Source organism: Chamaea fasciata, unplaced genomic scaffold, assembly GCF_029207755.1.
Source record: "Chamaea fasciata isolate MVZ Bird 193981 ecotype frontalis unplaced genomic scaffold, bChaFas1.0.hap1 SCAF_8, whole genome shotgun sequence".
In the NCBI taxonomy this organism is placed as follows: domain Eukaryota; kingdom Metazoa; phylum Chordata; class Aves; order Passeriformes; family Sylviidae; genus Chamaea; species Chamaea fasciata.
This window is the reverse complement of record NW_027094093.1, coordinates 15,221,110-15,239,167: the sequence shown is the minus strand read 5'-3', so window position 1 is coordinate 15,239,167 and position 18,058 is coordinate 15,221,110. Positions and strand designations below refer to the sequence as shown.

The following is an 18,058-nucleotide window of genomic DNA, read 5'->3' as shown; positions in this document are numbered from 1 at the left end:
AAAAGCAGATAAGATAATTCTTGCCAGAAAAGTCAAAAAAACCTGTAAAGCTTTTCTGGCTATTTAGCACTTATTTAACTACTCTAAACATGAGACAGAAAAGCTATTTCGAAACACATGAATCCTGAATGATTTTTCATCTCAAAAAGATAGGTCATGCAACACTTCTGGCAAAATTTGATGCTATGCCTCTCACACTCTTCTGCAAGCAGAGAAAGCAAAATTCCAGCTTCTGCTTGCCAGAAGCATCAAACAGTAAGCTGAGGAGAAGGTAGTACAGGGCCAGCTTGGGGAGGGGCTGGTTTTTGTTTGAAGATTAGTTTTACATTACTCTAGTCCTTTTAAAAGGTGCTACAGAAGTTTAACACAAGCAAGACCCTAATCTAGAAACACATTTCTCAGACTGTGTGCAATCACCTGCTTGGGAGCAGCAAGGAGCTCAAAGTACTACAAGGGACTGAGGAGATGCATCTCAGTTTCTGCAGAGCTGGAGAGAAAAAGCAGGGTGCAACTACTCACTTCACCTTTTAATGGCAGCTCTTCACTTGCAGCAGCAGCTGTATTCCTTCAGGGCAGAAAACTGAGCTTAAAAACATCTGACAGGAATACAACCCATTTTCATTCTCCTTCTCTAGAGAATCTTAGGGAGAAGCGCTGTATTTTGCCAGCAAATGCAGTACCTTGCTGCTAATCCCCCTCTCAATACAGACTCACCTGCCATGACTGTGCAGTCCAGCCCTTTTCCTGAAGTCTGGCTCTGGGCAAAACCCAGCTGAGTCAAATCAGCTCCCTAAAGTAACAGAGATTGCCCACTTTTCTTTTCCCCTGGCTTAGCCTTCTGACAAGTTGTTTAATATAACCAGTTCAACACAAGCCCTATAAAACTAGAGATGCTACAAAGTGCTAAGAAAATTCACAGCGGGGAAGAAGGAAGAACTGGGACTGTCTCCTTTCATCAGCAGGAAGCCAACATGGCTTGAGCCAATCTGCTGTGCATTTTCACTTCCAATTGCTAACTCCCCAATGATCACACAGATCAACAAGAGTCAGCAAGAACTGGAAAAGATGCACAATGGCTGTTCTTAATTCTTTAGCACTCTAGTGACACCTTAGACATTTAAAAAAAAAATTGAGCTTCAGAATTAAACTCTGCCTCATAAAGCAAAAATGACACATTCAGTTATGTTTCACTGGACAAGGAGTAATTCACTATTCTAGCTTAAAGAAGTAATCTCATTTTAAACTACTATCACAGATAGCTACCTCTAAAAAGACTATTTTATGAAGAATAACAGACATATTAAAAAAATAAAATGCAGAACAGGTTTGTACTTCAGGCTTCAATTTTTCAACACAATACTAGCAAAAACCCCAATAAACCCAGTGATTTTCCAATGCAAATTTCAGTCTTGGGATAAAGGCTTCCATTACATAACAGAATAATTTCACTCATTTTTAAATAATTTTACTATATTCACAGCACGGGTAACTCCATCTAAAACTGTAACGTCCTACCTTTCATCTTCCCCTCTTGTCTCTCACCACTTTTTAAATGGTTCTTTCCCCCAAGACATCACAACCAGCTGATTCCAGCCCCTGTTCTCCACCAGATCTGTAGAAAACTGACCCTCAAGCTTCTGAACATCCTCACCAATCCAAGTGCCCATGTGCACAGCATCGTAACACAGCAGCTGAAGGAAGGGCAGCTTTAAGGAACATTTGGTGTAGTCCTTGAAGTCTTGAGTTGGACCAGACTCAAGCACTTAAAATGTGGTTAAGTTTCACCACAGCTTTAAAGGATTGCAATAGGCAAACTTCTGAAAGGAACAACCATCACCAAACTACTTAGTTCTGGGTGAACCAAAAGAAAAGAGGATCCCATACTGTAAGAGCAAAGTTTAGTACAGCTCAGAGGCTAGTTTGGCTGGAGCTGATGCCTTGTGCAGAAAGGCCAGACTTGGGCACTTCCCCTCTGAGCATGACCAGGTCTCAGTGTGACACACGTACCCGACATGCTGGGTCTGCTTGATGGCCAGCAGGCCATGGAAAAGGCCTTTCCTCTAGTAATGAGGCTCATCAGACATCTATCCATCAAGCTTTCATTAGTGTCTTCATTCCGCTCTCAAACAGGGCAGTGAAGTACCTTGCTTATTAGCTACAGGCTGATGGCAGAATTTCATTAGGAAAGCATACTAAAACTGGCAGTTTGAAAAGAAGTCAAATAGCTTATTGAATGAAGACCTCTGCATAAAAGCGTGATTGAAGCTTTAGCAGAAGACCTAACGCTGTTCCAGAGAAAAAGCTTCACCTTAAGGAAGAGTTTCCCCTTGATTCTACAAGAAAGAATTTGAGGGAGATGATGAATTTAAAAATAACTTAAAGATCTACAGGGAATAATGCTAGAACAACAAGGTAAGCTGAAAATAAACAAGGCAGACAACGACTGATTTCCATCCTGAAGCTTTTGAGAGGATGCACGAAGCAAAGGCTTTGCTTTTAATAATTTCATTTTCTTATTAACACCACAGCAAGAATGAGGTCACTGGAAATAAACTATAGAAAGCTCTACATTTTATATTAAGAATATGGCCCACATACTGCCTAATTTCATAATATGATTTGAAAAGTAGCTGCAAACCTTTCATTTAGTGGCTGAAATTTTGAGGCTTTTTATTTAATAAGTAAGAAGACTTATGTTAGAAACTTCAGAGTAACAACAGCTTAAAAAGTGTCGTTGATTTCCATAATTTCCCAAAACCTCTGCAAACATATGTATTAGATTAAATTACTGATCTTACACAGACCAACCATACACCCATCATAAAATGGAATTTATTTGGAGAGAGATTTCTGAAATTGAAGCCTGGTACCTAGTTGCCTACATGATTTAATAGAATGGGCTAGCAGAGCTGAAACATACATTCCCAAAGAGGAAACATGAGCCTAATTTTGCATTTCCTCGAAAACATCTCACACTTACACAGCGTTTTGTACCTACTAATTTATGTTACAATCACAGCAATTACTTCTGTCATTTCAGAAAATAAGGGGAAGTGGGGAAACAAATAACCTCTAAAAGCCACATGACATTACTGAGTTTGATTAAATACAAGTTAATAATTACTTTTACTTGGGGTCTTACTTGCACCAGATCTGCCTCAGGCTCAAATACAGATTTAGAAATGATCCATACTGCTAAATATCAGTGTTTCAGGGAACTCATTATGTCTCAAATTTCTGAATTTTAGCCTCTTCCGGAAAAGGTTTTCAAGAAACATTTTCTTCAGGAAAAAAGAACAAGCAGCCGATTCTAAACACAAGTCAATTTCCTTCTGTAAACTATTGATAATTCATGTACCCTAGCGAGTCATGCTTTTAGTTATCAAAGCATAGCCATCAGCTGCTGGATGAGCTCATCCATGAACTTCTACATGTTTGGCTTTATCCTCATTGATCTCTGGTCTATTTCTTTTTTTCAGAGATTTATGAAGAAAACTCTGCCATCCTTTGTATCATTGTGTCTGCATCTCCTGCACTAGCCCAAGGGCAAGAGACGGCAATAGCACCACCAGAATCCTCTGACAAGCATAAAACCCTTCCCTCACCCCAACGCTCAGTTGCCACTTAGGAACAGGAAGAATGCAGGCTACACCACTTTGCCTGCAGGGGTGAATGAATCCTATTTTGTTCACGTATACCACACTTGTAACAAACTTAAAAGCAACAAAAAAACCTCAGAATTTCTTTAGATAATCTTTATAATATAGATTTTTTCCCCCCTTTCTCTTTACAGACACTGTTCATATTTCTCTAACTTTGTAAAATATTTTGTCATATTAAAAATGTAATTTATATTAGATGTACAATACAAAAATTACTTAGAAAGCAACACCAAATTTAAGGTATTCTTAGTCAATTGTGCAGCATACAAATTAGCACTTAATATAAAGAGAAAGCTTACAAAATGCAACACTCCAGAAGCTTTTCGGTATTACAATTATTTTTATTATATAGAATTGACTCCATTTGCAATGATGCATAATTCTGTGACTGAGGAAATTACGTTCTCAGACTGTTATCAATTTTTTTTTTTTGTAGCTTAACACTATGACAAAGCTCTCACAAAAGATTTGATACCAATATGATGTGACACAATTGAACCAAACCTTAATTTCACTCACAGTGAGAAATCACAGGATTGAGTAACACTGTGCAGTCTTTTAGAAAAGTTTATTGCTTCCAGATGGATGCAAGTTTCCTTTCAGCTCTGATTGTATCTTCTGTACACAGGGTGCCAATGTTACTATAAATATAGCCAAAAGCAGTTATAAAGATAAAATATTGACATAAACAAGCTCAGACAATAGCTCCTCTCTGCACAAAGTTAGGACAACTACCTTAGAGTGCTGTCTGTCTCACAAAAGTCCAGTACAACAACACTCACACCCTTTTTAGAAATTACAGCCCCGTACACGAACAAGCACAAATTTCCACGCTGTCCATGAAATGATTTCTAATTCCAACTGCGTGCTCTTTGCCCCATGTTGTGTAGTGCCATGTGTTTCCCTGCATGGTGCACACCACCAGGACGCCCACCTGTGCCCGTGTATCTGCACTGAGCTCAGGGTACACCCACTTCATTTAGCAGCAGAACTGCTGCACACACACTGCAACACACCCTGACAATGAAAATTGTAAATAATAAACATCTTTCAGCTAATTTAAATCTCGGTCCGTGTGCATCAGACGCTTATAAAGGCTATCAACAGGTCTACAAAATATCCAGCAGAAAAAATAATTCCAGGGAATATCTGATTAGTCTGTAAAAAATTATATATAATGCTATTTTGAAAATTAAAATACATTCAATATTATCAGGTGAAGCCCTTATTTGAGTTGTTTTAATATTTTATGTTGTTATACTGTTCAGAATTTACATTAAAAAATGATAATGAGTCATTTACAATACTGTTTGAAATTTTCATGAGAGTCTTAAAAATCTGGAGACCTCTATTTTGAATTATAACATAACCAGTGCATAAAGTAGGATAAGTTAATGCATTTCAGACAACATGCACAATTCATAAAATGCTTTATGAATGAAACTTCAACATTGAGTACCATGAAATTCAAAATTGAGTATAGAGTAACTTTCACTTTTATATCAAACTGCATTAGTATACTAAGTTATATGCAGAAACCTACCTATTTTCTGACTGCTTTAAAATGGAGCCAAAAAACCCACCCCAAAACGCTCCACAATGTCTGCTTTGCATTCTGGCCTGCACCAACAACTTCAAACAAACCTCTCCAACGTACTTTTGGTAAGTTCTTTGCCGTCTACCACCAACTCCTCTTATCTCCAGTATGGTAAGTGTACATACACATCACATTAACACATCCATTCCTAATCCTAGTACTAAGTACTAAAATCAAACAGAAAGATGACTGATTGACGTATTAAAAACAAACAAACAAGCCAGTTTCTGATCAGTATTCACTGTTGAATAAACACGTCAGCTGACAAAGATACACTTCAAATCTCCCATAACAGAAACAAATTTTTACTCCCCCAAATTTTAAATGCTAGCATTAGACCAATATGCATAGGATTACCACTATGATGCTGAAAGTAAGTGTCTTACTTGCAGATCCTATGAATTTTACTCGCAGCATCATGATCCTCCATATGGTTGCAGAGTCAGGGAGTAATTCCCATTCAGAGTACCCACACAGCAACAGAGAGATGCATCTGCAAACTCTCCAGCACGCACTTGCACAGTGTGTTGTTGTTACTATTCCATGCAAATTTTCCTCTATCACAATATTAAACCTATTTTGCTCATCTAAAAGTTAATTTAACAAATATCAGTTTCAACACGTCTCCAGCTGAACATTACAAATAATACAATAATCTTTGACTTAGGCATAAAGTGAATTAGTGCTAGAAAATTATTACCACCTGTGTTCAAGAAATAATCAGTATTGATATTGGCACACATCTTTAAGCTGCTGACATAAAAAATGAAAATGGATGTTTTATACTAAGGGTTGTCTTCTGTGAACACCAGAAATCTTTTCAAAAATACCAGCAAAGCATACTGAAGTTACACTTTTGCCTTATTTTAAAGTTGATCAAACTAAACCATTTGCAGTTGTTTCAGACTCTTATCCTATACAAGTCTAATTATGTCTTTGGAATTTACCTTTCTTTCTCAACACAAATGAATATATTTAAAAACCCTGGGACTTTAATAATTATAAGCATTTATATGAACAATATTTTCAAGGGAATTATGGTTAAGAAATTCAGGTTTCCTATACAGTCTGCTACTGCACTGCAATTCTTAACCAACATTTAATAAAATTAACCCCTTGGTAATTTTTCGGGCAAAGAACATACCAAACACCTTAAACAGTATCGTTCCACCAATAAAAGTTAGTACCTTGCAAATGGAAGGCTAGGCAAACTGAAGTTCAAATTTTATCATGAATTCTTGCTGGGCACTGTAGACACTGGTGGAACTGCAGACTAGTGATGCGTGTGCTTTTACTCAAAATATCATTTAAATATAATTTAACTGGTTTCTGGTATGTAAGACTGGCAATACCAGGACAGAGCAAACGTCCATCTGTCCCAGTATCTTATATCAAACCATAGCCATAAGCAGATGCTAAGAGAAGAGAAGGAATAAAGGAAGCATTTATTCTGTTTCCCACTAGTACTTTTCCATTCCCCACCTGTTTTCATTTGGGACACCCTGAACTGACCGGGGTTTCTACACATTTAACAGCACTCAAATGCAGCCTTCCATCTCCATCTGAATCCACAAAATCTTTTAGCATCAACAATCCTTTGGCAGTAAGTTCTAAATTTCTCTTAGCTATTCATTTGGTTTTCAGCCTGGTTCTTCTCAGCCTTATAGAAGCGCCATATTTCTTATGTTGTACATCTGCCACTTACTTGGTCCAGGCCCCATCTCAAGTACCTTCCTTTCAGACCAAAAAGTGCCAGCCTAGTCTGGCACTCTCATCCAGAAGCCATTATGTACCTTGAACTGTTGTCACCCCTTGAACCTTCTGAGAACACCAGAACTGCACACAGTACTCAAGATGTGGTTAAATAACTGCTGGTTTATAGAGCATACAAACATCTGCTTTAGCCTCTATTTATGTTCTAATTATCTTTAACATAATAATCCTGACAACTGTTTAAGTGACAGATGACATTTTCCACATGATAAACCTATAATCATACATATTAGGAATGGTACAGCTACAGCTCCTGATCTTTATTCCAAGCTGATGGCATTCAAATAAGAGATCGATGCACTACGTTATGTGTAATTATTCCCACTCTTGGACTCACTGTCCTGTTGCCTAGTCAAATCTGCAAAACCGCCATGGCTTTGAATTTGTGCTGTAGGAAAGAACTTACTTTATTACTCTGCTCCCACATAAAATCAATATTTCTAAATGCTAATGAAAAAAACAGTATCTGCTTTAAGCAAGACAAACATTCATATACATAAAAATCACTCTAAGTTCAGTACTGAATTTCTGTGTGTACCTTCCCCAAATGGTTTCCGTAAAACAAGTGAGACCTAGGGACAAAATTTCAAAATCACCACCTGCTCCTTTCCATCATATTTTAAATAATTAACTACTCGACAAATGTAAATCCTTAAAAAAAAAAAAAAAAAGAAAAAAAAAAAAGCAGCTCTTATTTAATTTTAATTTGTACTACACTTAAAAAAGAAACAAACATTGAATTGATCAGGTACTCTTTTTTCTGCTAAGCATTGTTTTCCAAACCAACTCCAGTTACTACTAGCCTTGTTTATTGAGTGTGTTGCAGTCAAGTGACCAAGAAACATTACATTTGACATTAAATACTCAGAGTATCCTTTTTCCTTAAATAAAAACAGTAAAAAATTACAACCAGACAACTGTATGCAATCTTTTCCCAGTCATGGTAATATATAATACACTTCGGTTTACCAGAGAATGTGTCAGCTGCAGAATCCACTGATTCTGTTCAAAGTTTGATGTTGACATGAGTTACCACGATCTATAACCATCTAACTGTTAGTGTATTATTCACTGGCACTATGATAATTTTGATCCCTAGCTAATCACCTCACTCCAAGTTAAATTACATAGATGTGACAGAGCAGGCCTTTGGGAAACCCCGAACCATCCAAGTGTGAAATCTTTCAGTACCTTTCTTGACAGAGCATTTTGACAAGTCTCCAAAAGGCCATGCAACTAACAGGAAAGTAGGGAGAAGACCAGGACAGGAGCAATCTCATTTTGAACCGTCTTCAGAACAGTCAACAGACCAGCCAGACAAAGATGTGCTAATTTCACACAGAAACCCAGCAAGTCATCTTGAATTTTTTCCTATATACTGTTAGCAAGAATTTTCACTACTTAGAATTACATAGGCTGTTTTTCAAAAGCCATTTTCATACGTTATATTTAAGTGAGAGTACTTATTCTATTTCTGCTATGCTGTACTAAAACAATGCAGAAAAATGTAACTACAAGATAATTTTTAGACTTTGGTCAAATGACAGGAGGGTGATATAGCAATGAGCACTAAATTACCCAAACTCAGATCAGTATGTGTAAAACAGCATTATACTTAGTTATAGGGATTTATTGCTGTCACCCTTAACTTGATCATTCACGTGTCAAATTTTGTTTTTCCAAGACTGTCTGCACTGTGTAAAGATCTGTTTCCAGGATACCTATAATTGTGCAGTACATAACATCTGTTGCTTTGCATTTTCAGAGCCTCACAAAGAACACTTTCCTATATTCACTTGAGTGTATGGACTGGCAGAACAGATATATTGTCGCAGTTCAAATAAACTGACAACTACAGCAACTATTCAGTACTGAAAAGCATCTAACTAACTACCATCTGACATTTCTCAAACAGGCAAAAGCCAGGAGATTCAGAGTTCAGCTCTGAATTCTGTTAATGAACTGAGCATTTGTTTAAACTTGCAAAACACAGGTGAGAAATAACTACATGCTAGACTAGAGAACTGTGAGTAAAACCAAGTAATTGAAAAAATTGTTGCCAGAGATTTAATATATTCCTATGGCATATAAGAATAAGTGAGAAGCTGGGGAAGGAGGAAGTTCCACCAGATCTTAAACATAAGTGAATTGTATTTCATCAAATCCCTTACAGATACGCTACCAGACATCAAGTCTCATACAAAAATTCAGGCTTACAATTTCATTTTATTTTTAATAACACCTGGTTTTACTGTTCAAATCTGCTCTTCAACTAAAGGGGGAAGGATTCCTACATTGCAAGACAAGAGTTCCAAAACTACTGCCCTAGTGAAACAGTTTGAGACATGCCATCCACACCTTTAGTCCACAGACACCAGTATTTTTGAAAAAACATGAACAATTGAAAGGAAGACGTTCTACTCACTTATTTCAAGTCAGCAGTTTAAAAAAAAATTAAAAAAAAATCACAACCCAAAAAAATTGACAGTTAATGTCTATGAGACAGGAATCAATTTAGAAAAGGATCCTGGTAAAATACAATTCTATAGCAGTCACAGCACTAAATGACAAAAAGGTCACATTTTGAAAGGAAACAGCAGATACCACCACAAAACTAGCAGATGTTCCTAAAGGATCATCTGTACAAAAACATAAGCATATGTGAGAGAAATCCAACACTATCACAAAATCAGTTGGTGTCTAACATAATAGCAGTTCCTTATGGCAATATGGTAATACATGTATCAGATACTCAACACATTATGGTTTTTTGTCTGCACATACTGTTACAACATAAGTCATAAAAACCAGGACCACTGATTTCCTCGAAAGGAAAACATGAGTTCCACAACCCACTAATGTTAAGGTACACAGACTACTCAGTTCTTCAGGTTATGTTCTCAGATTTTCAGCCACTTAAGCTTCTTCATAAATTGTCTTAGTAGGATAAAAATATCTTTGGAGTACTGCAGGTGTTGAATTAAAACTTCCTTCTGAATGCAGTGCATAATATAGCCAGAAATGAAACATCAAACAAAAAGGCATTTCTTTCATCCAATATCTATTTGTTTGGGGTTTACACAATTGCAGCAGTATCTATTATTTATCTGCTGCTTCTGTGACATACGTAGTTAACAAAACATTTACAAGGAGAGGAAAATTGTTTTTCTAAGTTAAATTTTATTGATTCCAACAAGAGCAGATGACAGATTTCCTGCTTTTATTTCTATTTTGCAACTGCAAAAAAAAAAAAATCATGCTTTTTCCAATTAACTACCATTAAAAGTCAAGATAAGCAGGCAACATTTGATGCAACAGAGAAAGACAGAGGTGCATAATAGAGGGGTACAGATTCAGGAACAATATGGTAAAATGACAATCAAAGAAAGAATACAACAGCATCTAGAATCTGAAAGAGGGGCTAAAAACATTAGTGTTTCTGAAGGGCATAAACCCAGGATAATTACGAAACTGAGATAGCAGACTTCTGCTTAGATAAGGGTTTTGACTGTATATTCTTTAATGATTTTAAAAGAACAATAATTTACACTGAAAAGGGGACTCAGTGTTACAGCACTATTGTGGATATGAAAACATCACTAGCATGAGCATCAAAGATTGGTTAGCATGTCACCTTCTTTTTTAGTAAACACCTTTGGATTCTCTCCAGCATGCTATATAAGCAGGACCATCAATTGACCCTTGTGTACCTTTGTCCAAAAGGCATAGTCAAGAGTTGTCAACTACTCTGTGAACAAGAAAATTACAGAACCCTGACAACTTTTTTTTTTTTTAAAATAAATTCACATTCTACTCATCATCACCTTATTATGTCTCCTCTAACTCTTCATTGATTTCCCCCCACTCCGGTATCACACACCCCCCTCACACCACAGCATCACCCTGCATGTCCCTGTCTGCCCAGCAACAGCTCCAGCGTCTCCTCTGTTCACTCACATCCCTCTCCACAGTACCCACAAATCCCTCCCACACCCACAGGGCACTGCACCAAAACCCCTGCACTCCCATAATATATCAGCTCAGCCCCACTACAGAACTCCTGATTGCCCCCTGATTCCCACCTTTCTTCAATCCGCCTGCTCAAAAATCCCGGCCAAAAACCATCACCAGCTACGCCTGGCTTGTTCCTGGTGTGCCAACTGCCCAGAGATGCACAACGTGCCAAGCACACAGCCAGGCACCATCCTCACTCCCCAGGCAGGAAGAGGAGAGGAATAAAGCAAAACACGGCCTTTTCTGTAATAACAGAACATGGCAAAGACCTAATTGTTACAGAGTGCTACAGGAGAAACAAAGGAAAAAACCCAACCACAAAAGCAAACCCCAACATCTTTATCCAAGTCTAAAACTTGCTGAGTTTATGGCCTACAAGAGCTTTAAGATAACACAACCCACAAATTCATCTACAGAACCTTTGTTCCTGGAACAAAGATTTAAATATCTGATCTCACTCTTTGGAGGTAGAGAATTAAAGGCCCTATTAGATATCCAGAGTATGTTTGCCCCTTTCAATGTGAGCAAAGAGGTGCATAAATGCGTGAAATACAAGAAAGAACAGAAAGAATGAAACAACGTATGTTGTGCCACAAACACACGAACTGATCTTCTGATAAAGGAAAAAAAAAAAAACCACACGGTCAGACAAGATATTATATTCCAAAGTGCCCTGAAATAAAGAACAAATTTTAAGACTCCTTTAAGTAGTGTATCCTATTTCCATAAATATTTTTAAATTCCCACAATAAATTGTAGATTAGTAAATTATTATGCAGCTTCATACAGCATTTTTCTAAAAGATGTTAATTTTATGGACTTCCTGGAAAAAGATTTGACTGTCTTATAAGTTCAGAAAGCATGGTATTGTTTAAAACTGCATGCTTTCTTCCTTCAATATACATCTTAAAGCCATATATTAATGTGGCACATGAACACCTCCCTTTCAGTTACACTTCATATCTTTTATGTCTCTTCCTTAGAAGTCGTTTCTCTGTTTGGACTATAGATAAGCCACTTAGAGAAAATATGTTCTCTACATGTCAGAAGTAGAATCAAAATCTTTGAATTTGGTCCTCTTGGAACTTCAGTAATTCACATTTTGTAACAGCCAGTTTCCATTTCCATTATTCCTGACTGACCGATAGACTGACAGATGTCTTACTTTAGAGATCCCAAACAGACTATTGGTATCTATTTCAGCCACATCTGTTCCTAAATAGCCTTGGCAATAGGCCACTATGCACTCGGAATTAATTTTAAGTCCTTTATTGCTAACTCTTTCACTGTTGAAATACATCAGTGATTCTTTTTCCTTATTGCTGCACTTACATAGAATACCTATAAATCTATATTTTAGATCAATATCAAGAACTATTGCATACCATAGATAAGAACAGTATACTTAAACAATATATTGATTAGCTTTAATTCATTATAAAAATGTATATATTTTGTTTTTATGCCATTCATTATGAAATATATAGTCAATAGTACATTAACCTCTAGACTGCTCCAAGATCTTATTTTCTTTTTTGTTAATTAATTTAGAATTTATGTTCAATTACCTATATTTAAAAAGCAAGTTTCATCCAAATTCTTACTATTATTATCCAAATAGTCAGCCCAGTCTGCAAGCTGTCAGTCAGAGAATAACTTCATATATCATTCAGTTTAGTACACTACACAGACAAGAAATTACACTTATAAAATTTTTGATCATGATCATAATCCTCCAGATTTCACATACTGGTAAAGCACTTGACAAGTGCCAGTTTTGTTACACTTCCCACCTGACAGAAATCTGCTGAAAAACTGCAGTTATGGTTAATCAAGAAACTCTGTGGCAAACTTTAAAAACATTATCACAATTAAAGCCTTTATTTAACAACAGAAGAGCCATATGCATAAAGAGGATAAAAATGATCTTCAGGAAACTTATAAAAATCACATACAATATTCGAATCTGTACATAAGATAGCTTTTTCTGCACTAGTTTTGAAGCAGCACTCAAAATGAGAACCTCCACAGTTCAGGGCTGGATTATTAATAGAGAAGTCTTGCCTTTTTCTTAATTTCCATGATTATATTTATAGCATAGGAATGCCACATAGAAAGAAGCTCGAGAAAAAAAACCATCAGCTACTGACTGTGAGCTCTGTTTCTCATTGGGGCACCCAGTGCACTGTATAAAGCAAGCAAGCAAGCAGCCATGGGTCAGAGGGGTTCTGCCTCCAGTGAGGAGAAAAGGCTCAGCTGAGCTGCACACCCAGGCTGTAGCTGCAGCATTTCCAAGGGGGCAGTTGAGCCGTGCCTCACACTTGTCCACATTCCCACCTGACACATTAACTCTCCCAGGCTCCATGCCCAGGCGCCTGCCCAAGGCTCGCTTCTGCCATAACTTTTGTAATAATAAATAACACACAAAACTCATAATGCTTATTTGACAGGTAGGAACTTTGCTGTAGAGTGAACAACAAAGGAAGCCATCAAAAATCATCAGCCAAGCATGGGTAGCCAAAAACCTCTTGAAGACAAAAGCTGCAGAAATCCAGGACAGAGTAAAGAAGGAAATCCTCCTGATAATGAGGCTGCCTAGAGCCCCACAGGAACAGTGCAATGGAGCAGAATCACACATACATCACTGTGACACGACTGGGCCCAGGCACAGCACATGTCCCCTGCCTGGGAACTTTGAGCTGCAGCTTTGTGCTCTGGTAGAATCTGAAGAAGCTAAGGCTGCACAAACTACCACGTGTGAAAACAAACAATCGGAACTGTAGAGCTGCAGACGACAAGACAGAAATCTGGGGATGTCTTGCTTCAGCAAAACAGGAATTCTTCTGGAGAACTGTGGGGGATGGGAGGTTAGGAAAAAGGGAAGAAAGCAACTACCTTATAGTTCCCTAATTTTGACAGACTGTAGGATTTGCAGTAGAAGAAAGACCTGTGCCTAAAATTGGAAGAATTGCTACATATGGGTCCAAGCAAGAGCCATTCAGCAGTGCTTGCAAAGCGTGAAGACCTGGCTTGACCTCTTAGAGCCTAAGGCAAACTACATTATGAAGCTTTTGGGTTGGAAAGAGCGTGCATAAGCCAAATCCCTGTGGAAAGACCTGTCCAGAGAGCCATTAGCCATCTCTGAAGACTCCACTGCTGTACTTATCTACGAATGAGACCTTACCACAAATGGCTCCTCCCAGCACCAGTACAAAACATCCCACGGTAAATGCTACTGGGAGCCAAGAATGAGGGAGAGAAAAAACATTCAAGCTCCAGAATCCGCGTTTGACTGCTGCAACTGTAGCCTCTCAAAAATGAAACTACTCGGCAGCTCAACGCCACATTGTATAAACCAAATTGTCCGAGAAAAAAAAGTTTCAGAGTGTAAATAATACATGTGCAGTAAAAGCCCAAATCCTGATAAAATTGGCAGCAGTTTGTCAGTGCTGCTTTCCATAGGACTCCTGAAGTCCTGCCACCTGCTAGAGGTCTGACTTTAGGCACTGCATACTTCATTACTTTTCAGGTGCTATGAAAAGTTTCTGATGTCTGTATGGAAGTAGCAACTGAGAGGGACGAATTTTTCCTAGGAAAGCAAACAAACCGAACCAGTGAAACAAAACAAAAAAGCTAAAACCACACAAATCCCAAACCACAGAATATACTCCCCATCTCTGGAAGCATGGAGCAACATAAACCAAAATTTATTCTTCCTGTCGGCACCTTAATATCCTTCACAAATGATAGTTACAAGACAATTACAGACCCTCATTCCTGATATACAGCAATTCAACCTACATCAAGGGAGGCAGAACATGAAGTGACACTCATATTAGAGCTCTACACACAGAACTAAATAATTAATAAATCACATTACAGATCACATACACAGAGACCTGTAGTTAGTCCCAAATGGGAAGGAAGAGAACCTTCAGCACTAAGTAACAGCATTACTGAAGGCTGTCTCCCCAAGAGGAAGGACTGCGCACTCACACCGGGTGCAGGGGTGATCAAAACTCAGCAGTCCTGCTGAAAAGCAGGTGTTTAAGTGTGAGTGCAGCACTGCATTACACTGTGCAGAAGGGAGGAGTCAACAGCAGGGCATGGCTGTGTATTTGTTCGGTTTCGGTAGCTCCGGTATTTCAAGATGGTTACATCAAACGAACCATATTGACCTCATCTGTGAGCGGCTGGCTACTTCTTTCCTTCTCTAAAGGCTGACTCTACGGCTGTGAGAGCTTACCTATAGGAACTTTTAAGTTCTGTCTAATACACTTCTAAAATAAACGTGGTATTTTAAGCCTGGACAAGGTAACCATGCCATCCCGGAAGGCAAACATGCTGCCTGGAAACTGCATTCCTGAATACAACTTTGATTTCTCTTTCATGTAAACACTGGGAGGTCACTGAAATAAACAAACACCCTTAGGAGTGTGTATGCAGTTTTAAAACTAGGTATATGTTTATACAGTTTCTAGGAGAAAAATATCGATTTGGATACGTTCAAGCAGCATTCCTTTGGTTCTTAAACTTTTGTGTATAATTTGTTTCACTCGATCAAATCCTTTAACCACACTTTCTCAGCATGTTGCCGTGTGAACACAACAGAGAAACGACGACCTGCAACAAAAGCCTCATCACAAAACTCAGGCGCATCCCGCAAAACCATACTCTCCTCTCTGTGCTCTTATGTACCTGCCAAAGAGTATAAGCCGGGAAAAGTTGATGCCGCAGAAATAAAATCAAATCCTCTTACTTCTCTGCCTGGGGCTAAGAGGCCATTGAAACATCCTCTCTACCTTCTGTCCCTTTCGTATGACCCACCGAGAAGACAAGACTCTTGCCAGAGAGAGTTGGCTCAGGTACGAGACACTCAAAGCGTTATGAACAATTTCTTTTTCTCTTCAGTCAGCAAAGTAATCTCGAAGGGAACAGAGGTGCCCGACAGCACTGTTTTAAGCACTTTACTGCAATCCCGGTTTAGGGTGACTGCCCCGCGCTGCCCGGAGAGCCCCGGCCGCCTCTCCCCGCTCGCCCCGGGCCGCGCCGCACGCTCCCGGCGCGGGCGGGCACCCCTGCCCCGTCCCACCTGTGGGGCTCTCGGGCAGGATGGGGCTCCAGCGGAGCCGCCGGGCGCTCAGAACCACATCGCAGCTCCTTTTGCCGATCTCGAAGATGCCCCTGAGTAGCGGCTCGTCCCCGGCCCGGGTCGGCGGACCCGTGGCCAGCGGGGCCACCCTCCGCCGCCGCTCCTGGGGCGCGGCCCGGGCGCGGCCCTGCGGGCGGGGGAGCGGTGCGGCGGCGCCCGGCATGGCGGCGGCTACACCCCCGCCCCGCTCCGCTCCGCTCCGGCCCCGCCGCTCCGCCCGCGGCCCGCCGGGCCCAGCAGCGCCCGCCCCGCCCCGCAGGCGGGGCCGGACCGCCCGGGGGCCGGCGCCCGTCCCGGGCCGGGGCCGCAGCCGCGTCCTCGGCCGGCACCCAGGGACCGGCCGTGCCTCGCCGGCAGCGGCGGGTCAGGGGCGCTCGGCTGCCGGGGCAGAGCGGCGCCGGCCGCACCTGCGTCAGGTGCGCTGCCACGGGGAACAGCGGCCCGAAGGCGCTCGGGCGTCCCAGCGCTCTGCTCTCCTCAGTTACTTCTCCAAGGAAGAAACGCTCCCACTACAAAAATTAATTTTCCTTGTCAGAGTCCCACGTCTTCCGCTTTTCTGTGTCATTAACAATATTGCTGCCACTTAGCTTTAGAAAACTACGACATGAAGTTCTAATAGCCCTTCCATACTAAAAAGGCTGGGTCTTTCACAAGTTGTGACTCTGACATAACCTTAATGTAAATACCATGTTGGCATTCCTACTGCAAAGCAGATTATTGCCATAAACCCGGGTGGAGGCATCACCCGGTTATACCCTTCATTTATAACGACCGAGTGAAAACAGTGACTGGGAGTCTGATACTGACTCATACTAGAACAGATCCGCTACTAAGTGGGCCAGGGCAGGAAAAATATCCAGGTTGTGTAGTCAGCCCTCATCCTCAAAGCTTGAATGCAGGGGAAAAGACCACTTTACTCTTGCTCTGTAAATGATAGACTTTACTGCTTGGAGGTATGACAGCTTTACTCACGGGTGCTGCAAGATTCACTGATGACAACCACATTACAGTGCAGGGCCAATGCCCATTTATAAGGTGCTTCTGAGCCTCTAAGGACTAAACTTGTATGTTTATAAAGTTTCATAATGTCATGGTGGCTTACTAGGATGTGAAAAGGATATTCGTAAACAAGAAGTTCAGTAATTTTATCTTTAATGTTTGTAACAAGACAAATGTAAATATCCTTCTGAGAAATAAAGCAATAAATTGAAAATATTGCCTTTTGCTGATGGATACAAGATACGGTTTAAGCCACATGTTAGAGTATCCAAGGCTCTTCCTGTGGTGTTTAGCACTGTAGAAGAGAAATATTGTTACAGGTAAGAAAATTCGATTGCAGTCAAACCAGCCAAGAGCTCATGAGATGATGCATGTTCTCAAGACATGTTGCTTCCCTTCATAATTCCATAAAAAACAATACCAAGCTACTAATTATGTAGCTGAGAAGACAGGTTTAAGACATGTTTTAAAAGTCACCATGGTACAGCTTTTTGATACTTATTTTCATCTATTACTTTGCCATGTTTAAAGTGTATTCCAAATGTTTGGTAAATATGCAACCTGTTTTCAATTTTCATTGAGCCATTTATACAGCTTTTGCTGAAATGCAGCCCTCACCAATCTGCCTTTCTGAATCACAACATGACCACATAAGGTTTATGTTTGCTTAAAGCTTTTAGTAATTGTCTCCATTTTTGTTTTGTCCCTTAGGTCTTTTTTGTAGGAATATAAATATCTCAACCGCAAAGTAATCAGATAGAATAAGGTATAAATAATTGAACTTATGTGTAGAGTGTAGAAGTTTTGTGCAAAATATCTTTAAGCAAAAGAAAAAAAGAAAAAAAAAGAAAAAAAATAAAA

General features: G+C 39.6%; 1 protein-coding gene across 2 annotated transcripts in view; it reads right to left on the bottom strand.

Annotated features, from left to right (window-relative positions):
- Positions 1 to 16,364, bottom strand: part of CERKL (ceramide kinase like) — a 52,078-nt gene extending 35,714 nt beyond the window's left edge. For both annotated transcript variants that reach the window (XM_066189813.1, XM_066189814.1), the window contains exon 1: positions 16,139 to 16,364. In XM_066189813.1, the coding sequence (XP_066045910.1) occupies positions 16,139 to 16,361 (223 nt within the window). In that variant the 5' untranslated portion in view covers positions 16,362 to 16,364. The remainder of the gene's footprint in view (positions 1 to 16,138) is intronic.
- Between the last annotated feature and the right edge of the window lie 1,694 nt (positions 16,365 to 18,058).